At 35.0% G+C, this 22,500-nt stretch overlaps 1 protein-coding gene across 2 annotated transcripts in view; it reads right to left on the reverse strand.

Moving 5' to 3' along the window:
- LOC135211659 (clotting factor G beta subunit-like) overlaps positions 1–22,500 on the reverse strand; it is a 55,265-nt gene that overhangs the window by 9,165 nt on the left and 23,600 nt on the right. Inside the window, exons 3-4 of one of the 2 annotated variants that reach the window (XM_064244924.1) lie at positions 13,167–13,272; positions 1,619–1,795 (exon numbers count right to left, since the gene is read on the reverse strand). In XM_064244924.1, coding sequence (XP_064100994.1) covers positions 1,619–1,795; positions 13,167–13,272 — 283 coding nt within the window. The remainder of the gene's footprint in view (positions 1–1,618; positions 1,796–13,166; positions 13,273–22,500) is intronic. The other variant, XM_064244926.1, reaches the window with a different exon arrangement.

The raw sequence follows: 22,500 nt of genomic DNA on the forward strand, positions 1-22,500 counted from the left end.
CAAAATTAATTTTTTCTACGTTATTTATTATTCGGAAGTATGCTTTAAATGTAAAGGCAAATCTATGACAATTCTTGAAAGAAAAACAAGTGTAAACTATAATCAGTTTCATGAGCAGAAAACAAAACAATAATAACACAACCGGGTTTAGCTTACTACGAATTAATAATGCACAGTTATATATATATATATATATATATATATTGGGTATATACTATATAATATAATATATATATATATATTATATATATATATAATATATACTATATACTATATATATACTATATATAGTACATTATATATATATATATCTATATATATTATATAATAGTATTATATATATATATATTGTATATATGTATATATAGTTATATATACATTAATATAATATAATATTATAATAATATATATATACATGACAGAGAATTAATATATATATATTATAATATATAGAATATAGAAATACAAGCAAAAAATAGTAAAAAAAATTTCCACATATCAAAAAGAGCAGGTGCAGGAAAACAAGTAGATTCCATGAACATAAAAAAAAATACATGGAAAAATATGCAGTACATTATACTTAAAACTTAAAAAATAATTATACACATGGAATTAAAATCACATAAAAATGAATTAGGCACTACATAAAATCACAGACACATAAAAACGTTTGCACTGACTCACACAAATTACACATGAAAGAAAGGAATTTTAAAAACTGCAAAATAAAACAGAAAAGGGAATGAAAAAAAATAAGCATATAACAGACACACTTGCAAGACAAACACCAACCTTTCAAAAATAGAGGAAATCCCACACTAAAAATTCACACAAACCTAGTTTGGTAGTTTATATTTTCGGGTCTGTTGTCTGTAGGTTTGTGTGAATTTTTAGTGTGGGATTTACTCTTTCTTTAAAAGGTTGGTGTTTTTTTGTTTTATTTTGCAGTTTGTAAAATTACCTTCTTTTATGTGTAATTTGTATGATAGTGTAAACGTTTTTATGTGCCTGTGATTTTATCTAGTGCCTAATCAATTTTTATGCGATTTTAAATCCATGTGCATATTTTTTCTAAATTTTAGGTATAATTTAGTGCATATATTTTCATAAATTATTTTTAATGTTTTGATGGTATGCTAATGTCTGCTAATTTAATTTATAGATGTCCCTGGTGATGTGACTAAGGGTCACGAAATGTAGGATTAAACTACTGTTCATGGAATCTACTTGTTTTCCTGCACCTGCTCCTTTTAAACTATATATATATATATATATAATATATATATATAGATATAGTATATATATATATATATATAATATTGTATATGCAAGCTAACACGGAGTGTTTATATTGCATAGTTTCCTCCTCATGAAACTGTTTATAGTTTACTCTAGTGTGTGCATGAAAGCTTTAATCCATGCACATGCATGCACCAAGAAAATCTTACGACTTGGCATCATGACCATTCAAAGCAAAAATGCTAGCGTGTCGTATTTCAGACAAAGCCGCATTACATTCCGGGAACACAATTTGTTATTCCCGATAGACTGGCCAGATAACCCCTCCTTTCCCCCGAGAGAAAACCGCGGCGGAGCCCATTCCCCGCACCTGACTCACCTCGGAGACAGCAAACGCAATTTTTTCCCAGACATAACTCGGGCATGTTGACATCGACGCCGCAGGCAGCAGCATCTCGCTCTCCTTTTGTGAGACAGATGCCACCCAGACCCGCGCACGCTTTGTCATCGCACGCTGCCTTCTTCTTTTTGTCCTTGTGTTTCTTGCCTCTTGATCCTGAGGGGGAAACAGAAGAAGAAAAAGAAGGAGAACAAGAGGAAAATGAACAAGGCGAGTTTTTCGTTTCTGAATTGGCGTTCTTCTTTTCAGTGCCTTTTTTTCTTTTTATAAATTGTACATATGAGAAGGGAAGGATATTTTGTCATGAAACTAAAAGTTCTTTTTATCTTATTTATTTATTTATACTGTATGCATGCATGTATGTATGAGGCTTCCTAATAAACATTTTGTTTTTATTTTGGTTTTATATGGGTAAAAAAAAAAAATATAATTCTGAGCTTTCGTATACTTACAATATAAGAGAAAATACACAGACAAACCCGTACACACACATTAATATGTATATATAAATATATATATATATCTATATATATATGATATATATATATATATATTAATATTTATATATTATTTATATATATTTATATATGCATGTATATATATATATATATATCTATATATATATATATATATTATATAATATAATATAATATATTATATATATTGCATTCCCCTGCGCACCAGAATGCAAAGGAACTTGAGAAGCTTCTTAATCTTGTTTGCGTTAGAAACAAAGAAAAGGCGGAGTGAGTGAAAATTTATCTCTCAAGAGAAACAAAAGCAGAAAAAGTAAATATATGATTGTCATAAAACAAGAAAACAAGTAAAAAATTGTGCCGAAGTGTCCTTCGCGTAAACAAGTTTTCTGTAAAGTATATAATGCTGTATGAAACTCTTAGCTACGGCCCATGAAACTTTCAGCCATAACCCAGTAGTTGACTGTGTTTAAATAGAATAGAAACTATTGAGACTAGAGGGCTGCAATTTGATATGCTTGATGATTGGAGGGTGGATGATCAACATGCCATTTTGCAACCCTCTAGCCTTAGTAATTTTCAAGTTCTGAGGTCGGATAGAAAAAGTGCGGGCAGACAGACAGACGAATAGCCGTGTCAATATTTTTTTTTTCTTTTTTACAGAGAGCTTAAAGCCTTCTTGGTGATTTTCACTTTTTCAGGGTTTTTCCCTAACTTGATAGTGCTCTTTCACTTGCATGACTTTTTCACTTTTCAATAGTAGTTTCTCATAATTTCACTTGGTAAAGTTAAAGTAGTACTCAAACGGAAGGACTGCAAAACTAGATGGTGGTCAATCCACATTATTTCTAGCTCCTCAAATAATTCACTGGCCTATGACGTTTTCAAGGTCTAACATATAATACCTGATTTTAGGCTAGTGTTTTAAGCTGAATCCCAAGATCATGTTCATTTTACTCAATCAGATCAAGTTAATGAAATGTTAGCACATTAAAAATATCCTAAATTCCGATCTATTTGTAGGTGAATGAAACACAATGGTGAAAATATTAGACTGATTTATTCACAGAAGGCTTACAAAGTGATTTGAATAGATAGTAAGAAGAGTATAGTGAACCAAGGAAGCTACTCATGGATGAATGGTCTCTTCAGACTCCACATTCCTCTACAGGCACCAGCAGCAGTCGGCCAGAAAGTTGATATACCATCGGCCTTGATACCGTCCCCCAAAACACTGATATCTTGGTGAAAGCGTTCACCCTGTTCTTCACTGAAGTCTCCACAATTTACTGGATATTAGTCCAGATAAGACCGGAGGAAGTGCATTTTCACTGACATGAGCGCACCAAGTGGGTGGAAACTCTCCATTAACTCTTCAACCACCTTCTGATACTGGGAACTTCTGTGGTTGCACGGAAAGTTTGTAATGACTGACTTTAGGGACAACCAGGCAGAGAGTTCAGCAGGATTCAGTGCATCATCAAAATTAGTGTCCTTCATGAGTTCCCTTATTTGAGGATCATCAAATATACCTGCCTTGAGTTTCTCCATGCTTTTTTGTTGAAACTTCTGATAGACGAAAGCAAATCATCTACCTTCCCTGTCCAATGCCTTTACAAAGTTCTTCATGAGACCGAGTTTGATGTGGAGGGGTGGAAGCAATATTTTGCTTGGTTCAACAAGAGGGTGGGACAGAACGTTGTGTGACCCAGGTTTTAATCCTTGTCTTGATGGCCACTCTTGCCTGACATAATGCTGGTCATCAGCACGGCTATCCCATAAGAACAGAAAACATGGATACTTTGTGTAACCACCTTGAAGTCCTAAGATAAGTCCAACAATAAGATCTCCACGGATCAACCATTTATGTTCCTGGTAGTTCACAGCAGACAACAGACGTTCCATGCTTTTGTGGGATTCTTTCATTTCAACTGAGTGCCCAACAGGGATCGATGAAAACTTATTTCCGTTATTCAGAAGAACTGCTTTGAGAATTCTGTTAGATGAGTCAATGAATAGTCTCCATTTCATAGCATCATACTTCAGACCAAGTAATTCAATCAGGTCAGCAATATTGTTACAGTAGACCAGTGAAGATGCTTCATTAAAAATGAAGAATTTTCTAAATTCTTTCTCATGGTCCTGATACCAATAGAATGTTGTTCCTTGGAAAGGTTCAGGTCTCGTGTCAGGTCATTGTGTTCGGCTTGGGTCAAAGGCACTGGTTGGTCTTCCTCTTCTGGCCTCTATGCACCACACTCAGCTGTATCAGTCATGTCACTAGATTCAGAATCAGAACAAGATTCCATGGTGACATGACATTTGGGTCAGAAACAGGAAGATCAGGGCCATGGGGGAGTCGCTTTATGGCAGAAGGAACATCAAGGTACTAAACGATTTATGCTTTTCAGATTTGTCATGCAAAAGTAGCAGTCGGTAACGTGATCTTTCCCTTCCCTCCATACCATTCTTGTTCATCCAGTCCCATAAGTTCTCTACACGTGTTTTGCAGACCTTACCTTACCTTACCTTACAGACCTTACATTTTGTTCGGGTTGCCCCAGGTCCCTCAGTGTGAGGCACCTCTAATGTCTACCAGAGAGTTGCTAGTACATCTTCCGGTATATTTTGCATCTTCCAATCTTGGATGGTCTGGGATGCAGTTCAGATATTTGTCGAGCTTATTCTTAAACACATCTACGCTCACTCCTGATATATTCCTCAGATGAGCTGGCAACGCATTGAATAGACGCTGCATTATCGATGCCGGTGCGTAGTGGATTAATGTCCTCTGCGCTTTCCTTATTTTTCCTGGTATAGTTTTGGGCACTATTAATCTACCTCTGCTTGCTCTTTCTGATATTTTTAGTTCCATGATGTTTTCTGCTATTCTTTCTATTTGTTTCCATGCCTGAATTATCATTTAGCATTCTCTTCTCCTTTCTAGACTATATAATTTTAAGGATTGTAGTCTTTCCCAGTATTCAAGGTCCTTAACTTCTTCTATTCTAGCTGTAAAGGACCTTTGTACACTCTCTATTTGTGCAATATCTTTTTGATAGTGTGGGTACCATATCATATTGCAATATTCAAGTGGACTACGAACATATGTTTTATAAAGCATAATCATGTGTTCAGCTTTTCTTGTTTTGAATTGCCATAACAACATTCCTATTTTTGCTTTACATTTTGCCAATAGAATTGCTATTTGATCATTGCATAACATGTTCCTATTCATCATCACACCAAGGTCTTTAACTGCTTCCTTATTTGTGATTGTCTCATTATTAGGTCCCCTATATGCATATAGCTTTCCTTCTCTGTCTCCATAATTTATTGATTCAAATTTATCAGAGTTAAATACCATCCTATTTACCTCTGCCCAATCATATACTTTGTTAAGGTCTCTTTGTAGAGCGTTCCTATCTTCATCACATGTAATTTCTCTACTTATTCTTGTGTCATCGGCGAAACTACTCACTACCGAATCCTTAACATTACTGTCTATGTCTTCAATCATAATAACAAACAGTATTGCAGCTAACACCGTACCTTGTGGCACACCGGATATTACCTTGGCATCATCCGATTTCTCATCGTTTGCAATAACTATCTATTTTCTGTTGTGTAAAAATTCTTTTAACCATCTTCCTACTTTATCCACGATAATGTGTTTTCTAATTTTCTTCGCTAATATATTATGGTCTACCTTGTCAAAAGCTCTTGGAAAGTCTAGATAAACCACATCTGTTTCATTTCCGCTTTTCATATTTTTGAATATGTTCTCACGGTGGACTAACAGTTGGGTTTGTGTCCTATATTAAAAACAAATTATTTTTTATTAAATGTTTCATAATATTTTTCTTCATTACCCTTTCATACACTTTCATAATATGTGATGTTAGACTCACAGGCCTATAATTACTTGCCTCTGGTCTTGATCCACTTTTGAAAGTAGGGGTAATATATGCTAATTTGTGCTCATCATAAATCTTGCCTGTATCTACACTTTGTCTTAATAATATTGCAAGTGGCTTTGCGATAGAATGAACTACTTTCTTTAACAAAATAGCAGGAACTCCATCAGGCCCTGCTGCAGCACCATTTTTAATTTCATTAATAGCCTGCACAATATCAGCTTCATCAATATCTATGTCAGCTAAATATTCACTATTTTCATCCCTTACTTCTATATCATTATCTTCATTATCTATTCTAGGGGTGAATTCTCTCTTATATCGTTCTGCCAATATGTTGCAAATTTCCTTTTTTTCATTCGTTAATCTCCCTTCAGTTCTTAGAGGGCCTATTTCTATTCTTCTTTTATTCATCTTTTTCGCGTATGAGTATAATAATTTGGGGTTTTGCTTGATATTTATTAGGGTTTTTTCTTCCAAGTCCCGTTTTTCATTTTCTTTTGATTGTATAATCTTTTGTTCTGCATTTTCTATCTTACTTTTTAGTTCCATCACTTTCCATGCATTTTTTTCTTTTGCAAGACCTTTTGTTCCACTTTCTGATTTTCTGGAACAAGATCCTTCTGTCTCTTGGTATGCATGACTGATGGTTACTTTTCTTCTTCAGTATATATTTATCCACTATTTTCTCTAATATTTTATATAATATCTCCATATTTACCCTTATGCAATCACTTATGAAAATATTATCCCAATCTTTGTTTAATTCTTCATTTATTTCTGACCATTTTATATTTTTACTGTATAAGTTGTATTTTCCATATCCTTCTCACTTTTTCATTTCTTGCTTATCTCTGTTTTCACTCGCTTTGGAATGGACTGTTAATTCTATGACATTATGGTCTGAAATACTCGCATTATAAACTATTATTTCTTTAACATAATTCATCTCGTTCACAAATACTAGGTCTAAAGTATTTTCCTTTCTTGTTGGCAGGTGATTTATTTGTAAAATGTTGTATTCTAGTAGCATATCTAATAGCTTTTCAAATTGCCTCTTATCTTCTGCACTACTATTAGTCTCTTTTTTATATGTATAAGTACAACCACAATCTCCTATTCGTTCTTTCCATTCTACGAAAGGAAAGTTGAAGTCTCCAGATAGGAGAATAGTCCAGTCCTTGTGATTTCTACATATATCATCCAATTTTTCTATTATTAAGTCAAACTCTTTAGTATTAGGAGGTCTATATATTACTATGTTAATTAATTTTTCAGATTCAAATTCTACCGCTATTAGTTCACATTCTGAGTTACTATATTTCTCATATATTTTTCCTTGTTTTTTATCTTTCCCATATATTGCGGTTCCTCCTTGATTCCTATTTTTTTCTATCTGATCTATAAGTTTGGAATCCTTTTATTTGATCATCATTCCCAGTCTCTTGGGAATACCAGGTTTCACTTATATTCATTATATCTATTTTCTTTTCAATTTGGGTTAGTTCTTCTAAGTACTCTATTTTTCTTTTTGAGTTATTCGTAACTAAACCCTGTGTATTCATCACTATGATGGTTTGCGTGTTTTCTCCTTCATTTAATACTGGTAATAATAAGGATTTTCCCATGTCTCTTTCTTGTTCTGGTATGTTGTTCTTTTTTCATTTCCAGAAATTCTGACATTAAAAAATCCAACTTTTCCATAATATTTAATCTTCCTTCATCATAATTATTCATTTTGTGTCTGAATCTGCAATTTTCTCCGTATCTGCAATATCCTCTTGCATAATAAATACAGTTATTATCTCTTGAGTAGAATCTTGGAGCTGAGGCTTAGATATTTTTTGCTGACATCTCTGCATATCTCGTTGATGGCTTGCTTTTTTCTTTTAGCTGATATTCTTTATTCCTCTCTTTATTCGTTTCTTTCTTATTTTGGATTTTATTACTTGATTGATTATTTATTTGATTATGATTCATGGCTACAGGGTGCATATATTTACATTTTTTGTCGAACTTACATCCTTTTCCTTCTTTTAGGTTTTTGCATATTTTTGGATGCAGATCTCTGCAATCATCCTCATTGCCATCTAGTTATACACATTTACCATATATTTCATAGTTGTGACATACCTTAGGATGTTTGTAGTAACATCTTTCTCCAAATCTGCAATTCCCTCTTTTCAAAAGGTTGCAGACTTTGTCTTTTTTATCTATTTTTTCCTCTTTCCCGTCATTGTGTAGATCTGGGTAGAGCCTCTTCGGAATTTTCTTTTGTGTTGTCATATCGTAATTTATTTATTCGTAAGTATGCTGCTTTATTGCCTCATATGTAGTATCAATGAGTATCTCTGCATCCATACTTTTATCTTGTTCTTTGTTTTCCTTATTTTTTTCTGTCATTTCAGTTTTGTTTACTTCTCTTCCGTTTTCCTCTTCTTCTTCTTCCTCTTACTCTTCTTCTTCATCCTCAACTATTTGTACATTCAATCTTGATTTAATAACATTGTCTATCCATGATAGACATGTTGAGCAAAATATTCTGGTATCTTTTCTCATATCTTGCATTACCTCAGCACATTGTGGATGGGTCGGAATGTTACATGCAGCACATTTTCTGATTAGGTTTTTATGGATTAACTATGCTATACCACACCTTACACAGTTTGCATGCTTTTGGCATTCTTTTTCCTAATGCATCAATTAGGATATTCACAATGTTCACCTTATTCATTTTCTTTGTCGGAATATGTTGGTTTATGTATATTTTCTTTATGAGTCTCTTGACCACTTGGATTTTATTTGGAACTTCTTCAATTATTTTCAAGATGTTTTCAGTTGATTTGTTCCAGTTTGAAGGATGATATCCTTCTAATATATCTATGAATGCTTTTGTATCTTTTTGGTTAGGACTGTTGCTGATAAAGGGAGCGAATGGCTTATCCTGGTCCCATAGTTTGACTGCAAAGTAAGCTTGATATGCCTTCTTCACAAAATCCGTGATTTTTGCTTGACGGTCTGGAAGAACCACATGTCCGCAAATGTAACAGAACCTATTAGGATGGTTTTTACACTTCCGATCCATTTTTATACATATCTAGACCTGAAAAGAGAAATTAAAAATATTAATTAAAGGTTACCCGCGACCCGGTCTTGCAAAAACAAAGCCCATGAACGCTTGGATAAATGCAATACTTTGGAAAAATATGCTGGAATAGAAATAGACTATATCTTAGAAACCAGAACTGACCCAGGAAAATGAACTGTATCTTTTAATTCAGCAAGCAAAAATGGTCCAAAATCAGCTGGAAAACTCTTGGCCTTTGTAAAAAAGTTTTGAAACGCAGACCACTGAATTATCATTTTCATTGTTCTTTAAAATTACTTAGATTAATGGAGGGCACAGACGGCCAACGAAGAATTGGCGTAGTTTCTTAATTCATTGTTCGTTATGGAAATATTGCCATATGCAGGTGCCAGATTATTTACTTAACAATAAATAACATTTCCTTTCAAAGGTACTATACTTGAAATAAATTACATTAGAATAGAGTAGACTTATTCAACGTATTAAAGATAATTATTTTGCAAAGTAAGAAAATATACACCGATGGGTCCACGATTTCTAATTTTATTCTTAACTCTAGCTTCATGACAGCATACCGAAGCATTTTGAAATTGGCTTTGCTGCCTCTCGAGTCTTGGCTCAGCGTATCGTACTGCACTGGGGTGTTGTCATTTTGTCTCTTACAGCCGATAAATAATACATCAAGGCGTTAACATTCTTTTAAAACGATGTTTAATTAAACTAATTTTGTCTTTTGATCAATAAAATAATTTGCATGACACATTTAGTGGGCTTAAATTGGACTTCTGATTTCCACACATGATTAGCCTAGGTCTATTTTCAGTAGTATACTCTCTCGGATACGTAATATAAATGAATATTCAAATCGACATATATATATATATATATATATATATATATATATATATATATATAAATATTAATCTGCTTTATTTGATTATTCCCGTTATTCTTGTTTTATTAGCCATGTTCGCCTTTCTTCTTATCCTTTTCATAATTGCTTAACATAATTAACTCAGACCTAGCTATTCAAAGTCAAAAAGCAATCATAAAAAAAAATCAAACGAATATAATTCAGTCTTATTTTTTATCGAATTCCTTGCATATTATCCTGTTTCATTTGGACGCGTTGGAAAGCTGTGGGAGTCAAAACTGACGAGTACATTAAGAAAGGCTTACTTTCATTAAAGCTTTCTTAGGTTGAGCTTTCTGTAGCTATTCATTTCTTCTAAAATTGTCTCTCGCTCATTGAGGGATGTTTCTTAGATCGATAAATGACATATTGACATTAGATTCCCGTGCACATAACATCAAAAGCAATAGAGTGAGGTTGCCTGGTTCACACTGTTAGGATATCGTTTTTTTCTTTTTGTTTTTAAATTTGATAGCATTTTGTGAGATTCCAATGTTTTCTGTAAAATTTAACAAATGGAATAGTTCAACTACCTTCAACTTAATATTGAAATGATAATTCATGGACTATGTTTATGCGATACTACTAGTGAGTGTTTCCTATCTATTTGGTAATGTATATCTATGGTTGTGATATGACGTTTTTTATCACTTCGTTTCGTTCACGTCAATTTTGCTATATGGAAAAGATTTTTACACAATAACATAACATAATGTTCTAAAGATATCAGTGACTGTTTTTAACATCATTACATATGATTTCTTCCATCTTTGAAAAGAAAAATCGATAAATAAGGCATGAATCGTGCGTCAGGCAGGTGAACGAAAAATTATGAAACTCTGCCACCAGTCTTTTGGCCGACAGTACATATGAAGATTTTTCAACGAGTGAAAGCCAGAAAGAATGTGCAGGATTGTGCTATACGTTATAAATTTGTGAGGAGTGCTCTCTTGCTATAATAGTGATCCAAATCTGCCAAAAATCGCTTATATTGTTTTGATTCTGATTACATAAATGTCACTACGGAGCTGTTACATAAGCATGGTTATGCAAAGGAGGAAAGAAGAAAGTCTCGCCGACAATTTTCTTTTTCGTTAAGTAAATTTTTCCTGACACATTTTATAAGCGTGGATGAATTAAACAATGATTTTGATCTTGCCAGAAACCTTTTACCTGCAGAAATAAAGTGAAAACAAATCAGTCACAGTTATTTTGATTAATTTCTGGTCTATTTTGGTGAATTTTTAGTACAAAATGAAGAAAATATTTTCTAAAATGCTTAATAGTGATAACAAGAGACATAGAATTGCCGGATATCAAGATATCATCGCACCTGAGTAAATTAATTCTTTTATAATTTTCTAATTTTTTTCTATAACAGATATCTCTAGTAAATCAAAACTTAATTGCCACCAAGGTAAGCGATCAGATGATTCGAGAGCGTTCACCTTGCAAAGGAATGATTCTTTTGTCATTTTGCCCAGTAAGAACGTGGAAACATCTCTCAAAATATTACATTTCATTGCTGTAGCCCATAGTTCATTACGGAAGAATTCGTTTTGCGACATTACAAGCTGTTGTAATACCGAATGTTTTTGCCTCCTTAAATACATTAAGATTTTAAATACACCTACTGTACATATTTTTCTTTGTATCTCTGATGAGGTAACCTTACTTCGAAGCGGAAAGAACACACCAATTTATAAAACATGTAACGATAGCTATTTAAGAGAGGTAATGTACTGATGCCAATTACGTTCGCTGTTCATTATGGTAGATTACGAAAATAACTAGGAAGGTACCATAAAGTTATGATGTGTATGTACTGTACTAATGACAGATTTGATCTATAGTCATAAATACCGCACAATTGATTAAGGTGAGCCGTTATTACACGAACAGGTGTTCGATTGAGTTCTCTTAGATTATCATTGTCCAGGTACACCATATAACAAAAGGAGTGACGCTTTCTTTCTTCTTTTGATTTTCTGTTCTCAGCAATGCAGTTGTGAGTGATTTTCCAAGGAAGATTGGATTTCTCTATCTGCCACTCTAGCCGTGTGACAACCTGTTACACTGAGGTTATGGCTGAGTAAATAGAAAAATATAGCTCACTTGCTATCTAATCCTTGCTTTAAAAATCCTTGCTCTTTGGCCTTTCAAGGTCAGTGAAATAAAAAATAACACTGAAAATCTAATCGTAGATTGTTGCTCTTGCAAAGCTGTGTGTTTAAATAATTGACCAGTTAATTCCCTCATGACAGAACTTTGTAAAGTATGAACGTCCGATTATTGCTGATAACAGTTTAGTGTTGTCTTTAGCCATTTTCTCCAAAATGTTTTGCAAATCTGTTTCTCTTATTGTCTTACCACCCAATGACAATACAGCTGTTCCTCCTTTTCTTTTACCGCGTTGTTAGAAAACTGGATTGCAGATGGACCCGACACTCACCTGACCTTATCCTAACTCTTGTTATTTCATTACATAGAGTGAAAAGTTTAGGAATCCTTAAGGTACCAAAAGATTACAGTATCACTAGCACGTTCTTGATCTTAACTCTTTAATTTGCTTCTCTCTTTTTTGTTATTTTTTTAAACTATAGAAGTACCCAAATGTAGAGTTGATTGCAATGAATGGAAACGGCTTAATTTATCCATGTTTACCTTGCTCGCTTTTAAAGTATCCAAAGGTTTTGGCACTCTGCTTAATATATTTAGTCACAATATCACCACATTGAATGTGGTTATCAAAGGGAATTCTATAACGCAGGGTCTACAGGTGACCTGGATCTATCTTGTACCTGGCTATTTCTATCAGGTTCTTTGAGGATCTTCTGTTGTCTTCTCTATTGATACCACGAACTGCGTAACCGTGGCTTTCTACGTTAGTACGATATAATTTATTAAAAAGAAACCGAATCTATTTGATACAGTTGATAATTCAACTATTGAAATTTTCCTAATCTCTAATGGAGTCTCTGTTTGTTATCAATTCTCCCATCCCCTCTATTATCACCCCCCATCTCCACCCTCGATGATTTTCTTCAGGAATGTTTGTTTTCATACCAGTTCAGTTGCAGATCACTACGCTTCTCAAGTCGTCCTTGTCATAACCCTGCTCGTAATCTCTTACCTTTTTTACAGCATAGTCTTCCTGTGGGACATTTCTCGTACAACCTTTCGCACTTTTTGATTTGTGACTTCCTGCAGATTCCTCCTTTGCTTGAGCAGCCATTTATCTTTGAAAAGATTGAAAGTAAAATTAAAAATACAAAGAGGATACAAGATTAGAGGCAAAGACGTTTTTGTCACTGATATTAATGCAGCTTTTGCAACAAATCTTGATGCATTTCTAAACTTTTTTTTCGTCCAATTAAAAAAATAGAATTCTTGACAGCAAGACTTGTGTTCACTTCCGGCAAAAATATTGCTATGAAAAAGTAAAGTTTTCTACCATTCCTAAAGACTTTGATGCTATAATGCACTTACTTTGATAAACTTTGAGCCTCTCTTCGTAATAAAAGTTAGAAAAATACTGAACATTTTTTATCAGGAAACTTCTGCACATCATCCCTACGTATTTTACTAAAAGAAGGGATAAGGCCTCTATATATATTCACAAAGATTTTGGAATGGTATGGACAACCGTTTATTGTAAGAATAGAATGAATTACCTTATATGATCAAGCGTGATAATGTGCTAAATTTGTATTTGAGAGGCACCGAGCGATTACGCAAGAATATGCACCTCTGGAACAAACGTTCAATCAAGCAAAGAGACTTGAATTAATAAAGATAAGAAAATAAAAAATGAGTTTTGCCTGTTATCAGACCCAGATATTGAACGACTGAAAACGTGATTTTGCAACGAACTAGCTTGAAGTGTTCTTATGTATTTATGATGATTTAAGTGCAAAACGATATGATCTCAAATTAAAAGCGTTAACTAAATATTATAAACAATTACTGGAGCTCATTGAAGAGGGGTCACTTATGTTACGATATATTACATGAATGATGGTTGAAACATTGATCCCTCGTTGGTTAGCTGTGGTAAACATTCTCAAATACTAGGTAAATAATTATAAGCAGTCATTACACTGCATGTACTACATTTATTACTAAAACGTTGATTACCACCCAATTAATATATAAAAATTCAGTTTTAGTAGTCTTTAAGTAGTACCACTGAAAAATCCAAACATACAGTTGACCTCATTTAGAACTAGAAAAAATACAAATAATGCAAGGTACTCTTGAACTCTTTGGATTGGATGGTTTTCCTTCCTACAGTGTTCATGCCAAACACAACAAGTAGTATGACGTCTACAAATTAGTATCCACATTTTCTAAAAAATCTCACATGCGAGTATATCGAAAATAATATTGCCTCTAAGTATGATATAGTTTACCAAATTACAGATGCTGTAACAGTGCCAATTCATACATAGCTCTTTTGGGAAAATGAGAGATGTTCGTGTGGAAATATGTGCCATGTCCGGTACAGGTGTTCGTATGCGTCAGTGGCAGTGCCCTTTCACAGGAACGTGGAGTTGGATGGATGAAGACTATTGTTGTGTAATAACTCGCAAGTGTAAAAGTGGAGGATATCAGTTTTGTTTGTTTTTGTTTACTTCAAAAACCATCGGAACGGTAACCTGATTCTATAATCTAACACATGCTCGACGGAAAAGGTAGGTTAGAGGATGGAGGGGGTTCGGGAGAGGAGGAGGATAGGTCGGGTTTTGACCCGGAGGGGCCCCGATGAACGAGTCTTTCAAAGTTTGGAAAACTATTACAGTCAGGAATACATAAACACACACACATATATAGTATATATATATATATATATATATATATATATATATATATATATATATATATATATATATATTTATGATCCGGTAAGAAAGCGGTATATCTAAATACATTAGCTTTTTAATCATACTAAATTTAATCACCTTAATTTCAGGCCACAGCCAAAGGAAGGAAGACAATAAATGAAATCATTACATGAATGCTTTCCATAAGGTTGTAAATTGGATTTTAGTTTGGCGATGATTTCAGTTCTGAATATTTCCTTTGAAGCAAAACTGAAACTACCTTCAAGTCGGAAATTTACTGATGTCAGTGAATTACTTTTGAGCCAGATGGCCTGTGTAAATAAATAAGGAATTCTCTTGTGTAGAAACGTTATTTTAATTCTATAGGATAACTAACATCGCTGAAATTACCTGTGAGAATTGTAGACAGTATAAACACCTCAAAATGTTAAAGTTGAAGAATGGACATTGTGCCTTGAACAATAGAATATCTCTAAGAATAAGTCTAGCACCTAAAAATATTTTTGCATGTCCGGGAGTGTGTACCGCAAGGAACAAGGAAACAAAGTTGAAAATAAGAGAGTAATGGGCCAATATATTGATGGCAGGCACTAGACGCAGTTAAAATGTGGTAATGCTTAAAGTTGGCAGATAATTGAGTTTTGTGGGACTTTCCATGCATTAATCTTTGTTTGAGGTTGTGTATGATGCTCCAACTTGTGCAAATGTAAGCTTTTATTATTGCATAACAAACAAATAAACAGACCAGGCACATGGGTAGAGAGAGAGAGAGAGAGAGAGAGAGAGAGAGAGAGAGAGAGAGAAGAGAGAGACGAGAGAGAGAGGGGAGAGAGAGCAGGGACGGGAACGAGAGAGAAGAGAGAAGAGAGGAGGGAGAGAGAGAGAGCGAAGCGGGAGAGAGAGAAGTGGAGAAGAGAGGAGAGGAGTGGACGAGGAGAGAGAAAAGAGAGGAGGAAGAGGAGAGAGTGATGGACGAGAGAACTCATAATCAATCATCTACACGTACCTGGATGCGTGTGCGACGGTCGGTTTAGCTTTGAACAGCTTACATGATTATAATTACCGTACAGTTATCCCTGTATCCTCTTTCTATTCATTTCTGTATATATACGCTTAGACAAGGTTTGCTACTTTTTATAATCATTCTAAATACGCACTCTCCCTTGACCAATTCAATTATTTTTATGCATGCTTGTCTTCTGCAAAACTTACAGCATAGAATTTTCATGGCCTTGACAGCGAAACTTTACAGGTGTCCCTATTATCAGCAGGTGGGGTAAATGGTTGGTGTAGAACTATAAATTGATAACGTAGGTTATCATCAACATTTTACACAAAAAAATAATAGATAAATAATAATTGTAAAATAGATAAATAAATAAAGGAAATCATTCAATATTTTGTGCAATATATATGGGAACGTGCTTTAAAATACTTTTGGATCTTATACAATAAATTGTTGCAAAAAGAGGATACAAATAATAAACCTATGAGAACGGATGAAAAATAATTACGGAGAAAAAATAGAAAATTAATAGGATATATAAAAACTCTTTTTTTAAAAACTTGATGCGAAGAAAAGAGTAGATAATAAATATTTGGCACATGGCCAAGCGCCGGAGCCGTGAGACCATTCAGCGCATATACATCTTTGAAAAATAAATACAAATAAAATCAAATCTAATATTAAAAAAAAAAAAAAACACTACCGCATATACAAACATAAACACAACCGATCTAACATACAATTCATTTACTTATAAAAGTCTAACAAGAAACCTAAAACAATTAAAAAAGAATAGAATTATAATTCGTAGAAAAGATTAATATCTCTTAGATATATCGCAATTTGCTCTGCCTGAGGACCTTCACCTAAAATATCGGCAAGAGTCTTATTTGCCAGCAAACAAGCTCTACGTTCGTTTTCAAAATTAGGGTACTCCACCAAATATGTACAACAGTCATATCCACATCGACAGGTGGAACAGCGAGGAAACTGCCTATCCGCTCCAATCATCATTAGATACCCGTGAGTATATTTAGTGTGGCCAATATGCAATCTAGCTAAAACTATTTCGAACCTTCTATCCATCCGGCTATGAGGCCAAGGATGAATAGAAGGCCTAATCGATTTTAATTTAAAATTATTAACTAAATTAGACCAGTGGGCCTGGCACAGGTCTCTACAATAAAATCGAATGGCGCTTTTAAAATCAGAAACAGGGACACCCATGCTGTAAATGTGCCTAAGCCTAGTTGCGGCCTTAGCTAGCTCATTCCCAACAATTCCAACATGGGACGGAGCCCAACAAAACCTAACAGAAAAACCTCTTCTATCAATTAAAAGATAAAACCAACCCTGTATCTCTTGCACTAAAGGATGGCAAGAGACCAGGCTTCTAAAAGATAGGACGTTCAAAGAGTTGGTAAGAATAGTAAAAAACTTGTTAGTATAAGAACTATAAAAAATATATTCAAGAGCAGTCAGAACTGAAGTGAAAACAGAGGAATTAGATGGAGGCTACTTTTTAATGATACTATCACTTGTCACTACACAGCAACCAACATCACCAGAACCCTTTAAGCCATCAGTATATATATGATAAGAATCACCATGCTCAGAAGCATGATCCAAGAAACTTGCCCTCAACTAATCATCAGAACTGTTACTCCTGCTGTCCTTAATTGGGCAGATCTCTAAGTTCGGTCTATTCCAAGGAGGAAACTTTGATGGTGAAATTTCAGCTACCTCAGGAGGAAGTAATCCCACCTCCTTGGCAGAGCTTGCTAGCCGAACTTTAACCGGCTTTGGCAGTCTAGGTCTCTTTGGGGCTCTACCAGTTGGTTCTTTAACATAATTATAGTTGGGCTCAGCTTTGATGTAAGTATTCATGATATGCCTCTCAAGCCTAAATCCTCCCTACTGTTAAATAGCGGGGGATAACCTGACTCAACATATGAGCTTTCCTCGAGGGAAAAACAGCTTAGGGATCTCTTCCACTCTTCTTAGTCGACAAAATCGTATAGTTTTGTTTTTTTCTGGTGAAAATTTGAACCATTCAGCGCTAGCCCATGATAAGCAGCATTAATAGCAGTCTGGATCTTTTGACAAGCTTCAGCAGCCATAGACTTACAGATTACTGCATAAACATCGGCTAAGGCTGGACTATGCACCCTGACTGGAACTTGTCCTAGTAGACTGTTGACAGCTAGATTAAAGAGTGTTGGACTAAGGACGCTTCCCTGAGGTAACCCTTCTTCTTGAGGGTAAGCAGGAGAAATGCAAGAGCCCACTCATACTCTCAGGTAACGTTCTGACGAAAAAATCTTTAAGACAATAGAACATATTATCCACAATAACCCAATCAACAAGTTGCATAAGGATACCCCCTCGCCAGGGATTATCGCAGGCTTTTTCTAGGTTAAAGAACACTGCAATAGTCTGGTTTTGCACGGCAAAAGCATTCTGTATCTCCCGAGTAAGGAACATCAAAGGGTCAGGAGTACTTTTATTTTTCCTAAGGCCAAACTGTCGGTTGAATAAAAGATTCTTTGACTCCAAATACCACACAAGTTAGAGTAATTGACCTATAGTTCTTATGAATGTAGGAACCTTTAAAAGGTTTAAAAACAGGAACAATGATTGATATATTCCAAGACTCTAGTGAAGTTCCTTAAAGCCAAAAAACTGTTTAAAATATCTAAAAGAAATTGCTTTGTTCTTCTAGGCAGATCGAAAATCATTGTGCACAGTATATCATCTTCCCCAGATGTTGGGGAAGATAACAAGATTTCATGATCTAATTCCTCCATGGTGAAAGGAAGATTATAAGACTCTGAATTTATACTAATAGGAGGAACAACCATGGTACTGTCCCTAATATTCCTGAATGCAGGAGAGTAGTGTATGCACTAAATATATTGGAGAAATGCCTACCAAAGGTTTCTGCATGTTCTCCAGAATCAGACATGAGGAAGCCATCAATTTTCAACATAGGCAAGGGAGATGGAGAAAATTTCCCTTGCAGCTTTCGGATTCTGTTCCAGACTAATGACTTAGGGGAATCATATTTCAATTCACTTATGTATATAATAAAGGATTCCCTCCTTGCCTTCTTAAATGTTTTATTTTGCTTAGCAAGAGCTCTTCTATAGGCAATTTTATTGACTATGCAAGGATATCTACGATACCTCTTGTAGCAAGTTCTTGTTATTTTTCGGTTCAAGGCACATGCATTATTCCAGCTATGTACTACAGGATGTCGAGGTTTACCAGAAGTTCGAGGAATAGACAGGATGGCGCCATACAGCAATATACTTATTAAATACTCATAAGCAGATGTTGGGCCCTGAAAACCTTCCGATTAACTTCAGAAGATTTTTTTGTTAATCCCCAGTTAGTCTTACCTACCTTCCATTTGGATAAACATGGAGATGGGATATTTTCCATATACTTTAATTAAGCAAATGGGCCAATGATCACTGCCATGATCATTCTGGTGTACTACCCTCAACAACCAAACTGCTTCCGAGACCAAAGTAGCATTTTCAATTTAATTTTAGGTTGCTGATAACAAATATCATGGTTAAAATTGTTTGGTAGCTCTACTTTTCAAGATAAGCATACATGTCTCAACAGGTTCCTACAGGCTGGTGGAAGTGTATTACTCACCACGCTCACAGCCTCTCTGCCCTCAGTATTGTTCCATCAGTCACAGAAGGTGTTTGTGCTATGCAAGTTTACATTTGGAGGGCGAAAAGTAGGTGATTTTAATGTAAAATACTTCATAAACTTAAAATAAGTATTAATTGAGGAAGCTATTAATAATCTTAAGAGGCATTTAATTATTTTCCTACTGGATGGTATAAATACTTATGCTATGTTGTCTTTTTTATAATAAATTCATGAATACATTTTCTGCTTATCTTCTAATTGATTGTTGTTTTGTTTTGCAGATATCTTGTACTTGTGTGAATAGGGCAGACAACTTCTGCTACATCTGTGGTGGGGTGACCTTTGCATCACAGACAGCTCTGGTTAGAAAGGCATATTACCTATATCTTGGATGCAAGATTGGTGACCAGGATAAGAAATGGGTTCCTCACATATGTTGCAACACTTGTGCTACAAAGCTTTGCCAATGGGTGAATAGATAAAGGAAAAGCATGCCTTTTGCTGTGCCAATGTCGTGGAGGGAGCCAACAGATCATACAAACAATTGTTATTTCTGCATGGTACCTCCAATCAAAAAGGGCTTGTCAAAGAAAAAAAAGGAGTCCATTGAATATCCAAATATTCCATCAGCTATTCGCTCAATTCCACATGGAGAAGGTCTACCTGTTTCTGGTGCACCAGTTCAGTATCCTTCAAATCAGACAAGGAGAGTGGTGAGGAGGAAGCAGAGGAGGATGGCAATGCTGGATTACAGAGTGACACAAATTTTGATGAAGCACAGTCCTCTTGGCCACATCTCATAACACAAGGGGAACACCATGACCTTGCCAGGGATCTGCAACTACCCAAGAATAAGGCAGAGTTGCTGGGCTCTCGTCTTCAACAGTGGAATCTCTTCGAAATTTCGGTACCATCAGGAGCACTTCCAAGATTTCTTCGTAATGAAAGGTGATTTAATGGCATGCAACAATATTAATGGTCTGATGGAATTACTAGGCATCGAATATGAACCCACAGTGGAGGCTGTTCATAGATTCATGAAAAACAAGCCTCAAAGGTGTTTTGCGGCACAATGGCAATAGTGAACCATCAGTTCCTGTGGGCTATGCACCCTACATGAAAGAAACTTATGAGAATATAAAGAATATGTTGCAATGCATAAAGTATGATGAACATCAGTGGCAGCTCTGTGGTGATTTAAAGGTTGTTGCTATTGTGGCAGGGTTGCAGGGCAGATACACCAAGTACTGCTGCTTTCTGGGGCTCATGAAAAATTTTATAAAAGGGACGGACAAATCTGGTCAAGGATTCAAGTATTTAACATCAGAATTCCCTTCGTTCAGTGATGCAAAGATACGAGAGGGAGTTTTCATTGGTTCTCAGATTCAAGAGCTTCTTAAAGATGATGAATTTGAATCAGCTCTTCATGGGGAGGAGAAAGTTGCTTGGCAGGCATTCAAGTTAGTTGAAAAGGGATTTCTCAGAAACAAAAGGGAGAGAAACTATGAAGAATTGGTGAAAAACCTCATCAAGGCTTACAAGAACTTGGGATGTAACATGTCACTTAAAATCCACTTTTTGGAGTCACATTTAGCCTTTTTCCCAGCAAACTGTGGAGCAGTTAGTGACTAATATGGTGAAAGATTTCATCAAGATAATTCAACCATGGAAGAGGTACCAGGGTAAATGGAACACAGCAATGCTTGCAGACTATTGCTGGACACTGGCAAAAAGGCAGAGAGTAGATATGGATTAGAGTTTAAAACATAATGGCATAGCCTGTATATTAAAATAAAATAATCAAATATTACATGCCTCGTATCTTTGAATATGTAGCCAATACATATTTTCCAACGTGATATTTAGATTTAGTGAATGAAAATACATAAGAATCAACTAATCTCATTTAAGAAGCACAAAAATTTTCAAATTTTGTTGACCTCAAAGATGGAGAGCAGATAGTGAAGTCAATGGATGAATCAATATTGTGAAAAACGTCATGTCTTCTAGGGGAACCATCATTCATTAAAGTGATGTTATTCAAGTCGAGCAGTTGTTCATCCAGAATGAAGTCATAAATGAGGAGCAAATTTAAGAAATGTCTCCAGATGTGGTTTGGAAGGTTTTCAAAGTGCCCTGCTCGTCTATGCTTATTTTAAAATTTGTAAGTTCTTTTTTGCCATCAGACATTGTTCTCAACTAGGAATAAACTTTGTGAATTGTGTGGCCAGCCTGAGCACGAGGAATGTACTGGACTTGGAATTGTGTGAACTGTAAGGGTGAACATCGAGCCTGTGATGAGAAATGTAGTGCATTCAAGAAAGAACAAGAGGCATTGCTAAAATCTATTGCTGAAGACATCAGTGTGGGACAGGCCAAGAAGCTGTTAGCAAAGAAATCTTATTGAGATGCCTTGAAGGTGCAACAATACAAATGCTACTTCTGGCATAAAAGAACTTACAAATGTTAAAATAAGCATAGACGAGCAGGGCACTTTGAAAACCTTCCAAACCACATCTGGGGACATTTCTTAAATTTCTTCCTCATCTATTTCATTTATATTTTCATTAAAGATAACACCCTTCGCATAACAAAGTTATAGTGAGGTTTTACCCTTTTTATCATACCCTCAGGGTCAAGCTTTAAATTGAGGAGCAATACCGATTGAACATCTGTCTTAATATGTACTAAAAAACTATTATGCCCAAAGTGAGTCACTTCTGGACTCCTAATATTGCCAATCTTCTGGCTTTTCAATCTCTTCCCCTTGAAGAGGTTGCCCCTCTCACTATGTGGGGTAATAATTAACCACTTAGCTGGGTCTGGTGATTTGGAGGTTTTACTTGTTCTACTAGGATCTTTAGTTTCATTTGATGGTTATAAATGTCAAGATACCTATGGACCTCTGCCTTTACAAGTCCAACACTCATAGAATCTGATTGACTCTC

The sequence above is a fragment of the Macrobrachium nipponense genome, chromosome 4 (assembly GCF_015104395.2).
Source record: "Macrobrachium nipponense isolate FS-2020 chromosome 4, ASM1510439v2, whole genome shotgun sequence".
In the NCBI taxonomy this organism is placed as follows: domain Eukaryota; kingdom Metazoa; phylum Arthropoda; class Malacostraca; order Decapoda; family Palaemonidae; genus Macrobrachium; species Macrobrachium nipponense.